This window comes from Anser anser (assembly GCF_964211835.1).
Source record: "Anser anser genome assembly, chromosome: 5".
Lineage (NCBI taxonomy): Eukaryota > Metazoa > Chordata > Aves > Anseriformes > Anatidae > Anser > Anser anser.
In genome coordinates this window covers 25960690-25966984 of record NC_139725.1, presented here as the reverse complement: position 1 = coordinate 25966984, position 6295 = coordinate 25960690, and the positions used below count along the sequence as shown (strand labels likewise).

Sequence of the window (6295 nt, the reverse complement as noted above, 5' to 3'; positions counted from 1 at the left end):
TTACCTAGGGAACTTCTCCTTCAGCTTCCGCAGGCTCTGCCGGGTGGGCTGCACGTGCCCCAGGAACTGCGCTATTTCGTCGTACTGGGCTTTGCTCAGCTTCATACCTCGCACCGCCTCCCCGCCGCCGGGGCTCCGAGCGGCGCGGCCGTGCGGGGCGGGGAGAGGCAGGAGGCACAGCGCCACCGGGGGTCGCGGCGGCCCCAGGGGGCCCTCCCCGAGCAGCCCGCCGAACGCACCGCGCCGCCGGCTGCCGCCGCCGCCCGCAGCCCCGCCCCGCGGCCCGGGGCGGAGCGGCGGGGCCGGGCCCGGCCGGGCCGGAGGTGGGGTAGAGGAAGGCGGCCGCCATCCCGCGCCCGCCGCTCGGCTCTGCGCAGCCGCCCGGCCGCCAGGGGAACGCGCCGGGCCCCGGCCCCGGCCCCGGCCCCGGCCCCGGCCCCGGCCCCGGCCCCGGCCCCGGCCCCGGCCCCGGCCCCGGCCCCGCGGTGCCGGCACGGAGCTTCCGCCGGCGGCCGGGGGCGCTGGGCTCGCAGAGGAAGCTGGGCCGCGGCCTGCTGTTCTCAAGTAAAAATTTCAAGGCCCTTTGCAAAAGTCGCTTGGAAACCGCTGCTTCTCCTACTTCTGGTTAAAAAAAAAAAAAAAAAAAAAAAAAAAAGTTGACATGGTGACGCTACAACTGCAGGTCCTAACAGGGACTGGGACCTTCAAGATCACCTGGTCCAACCATCACCCTACTACCAATATCACCCCACTAAACCATGTCCCTAAGCACCAGGTCCAACCTTTCCTTGAACACCTCCAGGGATGGTGACTCATTAAATACCAGTAGGCACATTGCAAGCCTGAATTTCTGTGCTTGCTTTTAAAAAATAATACCAAATAAATAGATAACCTTCTTTTGTTAGCAACATATGTAAGCTGGATGTTATGAAGTAAATTAACTATGCATTAGAGTAACAAATACGAGTATTCTCTTTAGTTTCGATTGGATCACATTCATGAGCCATATCCAGGCTACATTATTGCTAAATCTATGTGACTTGGAGTCCAACTTTAAGATTTCAAACAGAATCAGACTTGCAGGATGGTTTGGGTTGGAAGGGCCATTAAGGACCATCCAGCTCCACCTCCCTGCCATGGGCAGGACACCTCCCACCAGACCAGGTTGCCCAAAGCCCCATCCAGCCTGGCCTTGAACACCTCCAGGGATGGGGCATCCACAGCGGCTCTGGGCAACCTGTTCCAGTGCCTCACCACCCTCTGAGTAAAGAATTTCTTTCAAATGCCTAATCTAAATCTACCCTCTTTTGGTTTAAAGCCATTAGCCCTTGTCCTATCACTGCACTCCCTGACAGAGTCCCTCCCCAGCTTGCCTGGAGGCTCCCTTTAGGTACTGGAAGGCCGCTATAAGGAGTTTTCATGGGAGCTTCTGGAACTATGGCCTAAATATAAATGCTTGAAGCTCGTTAGTTGCCCCACAGTAAAAGAAAAGTCAGTGCCAAATTATAAGATTCCATTTTATAGATATTCTGTTTTGTAAGCCAAACTATAGATTCCATCCCTTACTCAAAGACCAAAAAATAATATGTGAAATTGACAGAATATAATTCTTTTAAGGGAGAATATTATTTAATGTAAAAATACCTTATTTAGCTCTGTGAAGTAGTATCCTTGGTAGTATAAGGTGTGTGTATTTGGGACAAAGGGGAATGTTCCTTTCTATATGATAGCCACTTTAAAGGCCCATGAGGTTATAATAAAGAAACAAATAAATAGTGGTCCCCCCCCCCCCAAAAAAAAATCCTACTGTCTTCATTGTGAAATTGTTTTTTAAAACAGTAATGTTACTACCTATAACTTCTAGGTTTATCTCTGTTCATCTCCCTTGTTCAGTAGTACATGTTCTTGGTTATTATTTTTAATCCAATGACACTTCAGTCTGGAATGCAGATGTGGAATAGGTTAGAAGAACTGTAGTGTAAACCATGAATGTCTGATATGTGTATTAGATATGTGTTGGATATGCTTCACAGACTCTTGTACTAGAACAAGGTTTTGTAGATTTCAAAATTATTTTAAAAACAACTAAATAACCTTCTAGCATGAAGGTTCACTGAAACCAAGATGAGCTAATAGCATGCTGTCGTAAGGAGATAGTAGCCCTCAGATATAGGAACCACTGCTTTTCATCTCAAAGCAGCATTTACAGTGATATTTAAAACATAGATGGGAAGTTCTGCATGCAAAACATAAGTCACTCTATCATAAATTAGTTAGTACAGAACTATTCCAATGAAATGCTCAAAATTCCAATGAGAAAAAAATGAGATGTTCCTACAGTTGATTGCATAATTTTCTCCATCAGTTAAACAGCCATTGCAATTTTAGTACACAAAAAGATTAGACCACATGTAGTTAATATGCGGGCATTTGTATTGTAAGATGTTGTGAATGATGGAATGTTGCATTAATCCAGTAAGCAACTGGATGAAATACATGAGGGAAGAATACTGCACGAAAGCTTTAGATTTACTGTTGGCTCAGGGAGAGTCATGTACAAATGGTTGGGTGCTGGGTGAGCATTCTTAGGAAGCATTGCTGTGTGCTTGCTTAGCTCTTTTATTTTTTCCTAGGTGCCTGTCCCTGGCAGCTGTTCTTCCCAATTTTTGTCTTGCGTTCCAGTCCATCTAAAGAAAAAAAAAAATGGGGAAAAAAAAGGAAGAAGGCTTGTAAGCTGTAGGGAAAAAAACAAAGACAGGGAACTGGAGTGAAACACCTGGCAGAGGACTTGCAGTGATACCTATTGTTGCTTGTACAGAGTCAGCTACAGTTGGCATAGAAGGATAAGTAATGGTGCCTTGGTCTGTTTATTGGTTTGTTGTGTTTTATTATATTAATTTTAACTGTGATTAGCAGGTGTACCCCATTACCTTGAGAAGATGATTGCATAGTGTGATTTACAGCTGAGTTCAAATACTATTCATCAGTCTCCACAGAGCTTAAAACCACTGTGTTTTGAGGATAGATAATGATAGCGTGATATTATGGGTAATCAATTCATGCCTGAAGTGCAAGTTTTGATTTGATTTTTATGACTTTCCAACTGTCTTTTTACTTTCCCGCCCCATTTCTTCATAGGCACAATCTCTGGTCCATGTTGCTTTCTCTAGCAAAATTGATGCAAAGAAGGCTAGTATTCATTTGTATTTTCCAGTTTGCTTTTATATGCTAGTGTTGGAAACTGCGGTAAAACTAGAATCTTACTTAAAACTGATGGGAGAGGTTATTACAATTTTCTAATGCTTGTAATATTCTCACTTTGTTCAGTTTGGTGTACGTTCTTGCATGTATTTTTCAGTCTTTTGATGTATTTTGCGTGTCTTTTGTTATGACATGTAGCTCCACTTATTTTATATTTTTGCGTTACAAGAAAAACTTGAGCATGCTTCCACTTAACTTGGTAGCAACGATATCTGTAACAGGTCTAATAAACACCTCCACAGGGTACAGTTGTTACCTCATAAACAAGGAGAACCCTCAGTTTATCATCTCATTTATATCCATAGGTTTTAGTGTACTTTCTGAAAGTGATTGTATTGTGAAACAAACCACGGTATGTTCAGTTTGTTACACAAAGGGAAAAAAAAAGGAGCAGGTGGTCTGTATATCACTGTTGAATATTGACTGTTTTGCCAATTCACAAGATAAGTCACGGTATGTTTCTGTTTTTCCCCTAAAAATGTTTGTGGGTTTGCTTGATACCACAGTAGTGTGAAAAGCACGACAATAACAGAATGGTTGTACATATAGCAGGATACCAATTCAAAAAGGCAGGTGGGCATCGTTCTCCTTCTGGGTCTTCCGACACGTTGCTCATAATCACAAAGTCACTGAGTCAAATTAATGTAGTTTCCTGTACTACTATTATACCCAATATTTCTCTCTTTAAAATATTTATTTGCTTATTGAAGTAATTTGGAAAAAAAAGTCTGCATTTGCACAGCGTTTTGCAAACATTGTTTTATATACATGGGGCCTGCCTGATCTATGATCAATTGAAAGTATGTCAATTTTAATGGACTTGGAAACAGACGGTTTTTTATGGTTCTAAGCTGCATGTTTATGTATTTTCTGTAAGAAGCTTTAAAAGAATTTTGAAAATGAGAGTTATTTAAAAATCAATTTCTATAACTGAGATGTTAACATGCTCTGAGTGTTTATATTCTGCCACTTGACTCCTCTGTAGTTCCACATGATGAAATTTCTGGAGTTTTGATCTGCCTTTTAAAACTCTCAATAGTCAGCTGGAGAAACCAATGTGAAAATGTCTTTCCGCTTTCAAATTCAATTACTTAAAGTTAATTTGCCCTCTTTGTCTACATGTGTTTAAATATCATCAACTACAGCATACTGCTTTTTTTCCCGAAGGGATTTCAGTTTCATTCCTTGTACAAAGAAAACACTGTAGCTGTGTGATAAATGAGATTGTTTTCTGTAGGACCTTTGCCTCATTTGTTGCAGAATTTGGAATATGTACTAGGTGAATGAAGCAAGAACTACAGAAAGAAAAGGTGTTAAGATAGTTTGACTGTTGCCCAGGTAATACGGCTTCTCTCCTTGCCTCATTTGTGGACTTTTTTAATGGAAGCTTAGAAGTCATTTGGTAGAATTTCCTTCCCATGTGGCCTTTTTTTACACAGCATACACATTATTCTCTGCCAGACATATAATTTAATTACATAGGTGCCATAAGCTGCTGCCTAAAGAGATCATCCTGGCCTGTAGTGGTCAGTGTCAGACTCATACCTGTGCACTTTTATCACACTTGTATAGCTATTGATAATTTTGTGCATACAATTGTCAGGCAGACCAGCAGATCCAGCTGAAAACTTACCATGCCAGAAAAATGAACAAGTAAACAAACAAAACTAAAAATATTATTCTTCATCTACATCAACTTGTGGATCCAACTCACTGAATAGCACATGTACAATAGGGGTGCATAGCCAGAGGCAGCAGGGCTACTTCGCATGGACAGTAGCAGAGCCCTGGGGGGTTAACCTTACAAAATAGATATCTAAATTAGGTGCCAACCATTACGCAATATGATTATCCTGCATATGTTCTGCTAAAAATTTACATTTAAAAGCCTTCTTGCACAAAATGATAGGCTCTCTCAATGGGACTGAATTTAATCGAAGTTGTACTTTGAACATGCAGTGTACTCAGTACAGTACTCAGGAAATTGAGGTCCTAAGTGTGTTACACAGGAGAGCCCAAAACAATGGAGAGTTTGGGCCTAAATCTTTCATCTTACATATGTATGAATGAATTACAAATTTATAGAGACCCCTACACAAAATTATATGAAAATACACGACAGATGAAAAGGTGTTTTGGAAATAAATTTGTTAATATGTATCATCATGCTAGTGTTTATGCAATAAACTGCTGTGGTAATAAGCTTCATTACAAGATGTATATTGAAATTAGTAAGACTATTCTTAGTATATACAGCATGGACAGCATTCAATAAATAATAAGTGAGGCCAAATTTTGAATTTAAAGGTTAAAAAGAAGTACTGAAAAAAGGTGCTGCTTGTTTTCTATGCAAATAAGTCAAAGGAAGAAAAAAAAAGGAAATTAAGAACTATTTTATAATGCACATAAACAGAAGGACTGAATCAAGGTTGTACAGCAAAATGAGCATTATAACTTCCACATTTTTCAGTCTGACATTATAACAGTAATGGTGCAGTGTGTAAATATATTAAAACAAAATTTAACCAATTAAAATATAGCTGTTGTGGTGGCATAAAGATACACTTTGTGTTAGATTGTTTTCAGTTTTCAGTATTTATTTTTTAGCCTGCTTATTAGCAAAATTGAGTAACTTTGCAATGTGTTTTCCAGGCATTCTTGTGAGACAGCGTTTGCTAAGTTGTTTTTATTAACTTGGTAGAAACATAGTATGCCAGTGCATCTAAGTAGCCTGTCTGCTTCTCTTTTCTTATAGCCAAAAGTATATCAAATAGAAAGGTAAATACTACACAAGCCTAAAAGTAGCTCCAGGATTGCATTTTATTTCTTTCCAACAAATTTCTGAAAGAGGAACAAATTCTGCATAAGCAGGAACTATGAGAGATACCAGGTTGGTGTTAAGCTCCCTGACCCATTGACTCTGTATCTATCAAGTAACACCAGAAACGTAGATTTGTAGGGCTGTATGCTGTTGTTTGGTTCTTTTTTTTTTTTCTGTCCATGTCTTTTTGCTTCAACACAGAAGAAATAAAAG

The 6295-nt window shown here is 40.7% G+C and overlaps 1 protein-coding gene across 8 annotated transcripts in view; it reads right to left on the bottom strand.

Annotated features, from left to right (window-relative positions):
• CDIN1 (CDAN1 interacting nuclease 1) overlaps positions 1-292 on the bottom strand; it is a 125969-nt gene extending 125677 nt beyond the window's left edge. For 3 of the 8 annotated variants that reach the window (XR_014585239.1, XR_014585240.1, XR_014585241.1), the window contains exon 1: positions 5-289. Coding sequence is in view for 5 of the 8 variants with exons in the window: in XM_083838772.1 (XP_083694898.1) it covers positions 5-105 (101 nt within the window). In the remaining 3 variants the exon portion in view is untranslated. Of the gene's footprint in view, positions 1-4 lie in introns of all 8 variants that reach the window. The other 5 variants (XM_083838774.1, XM_083838771.1, XM_083838775.1 and 2 more) reach the window with 3 other exon arrangements.
• Positions 293-6295: the final 6003 nt, after the last annotated feature.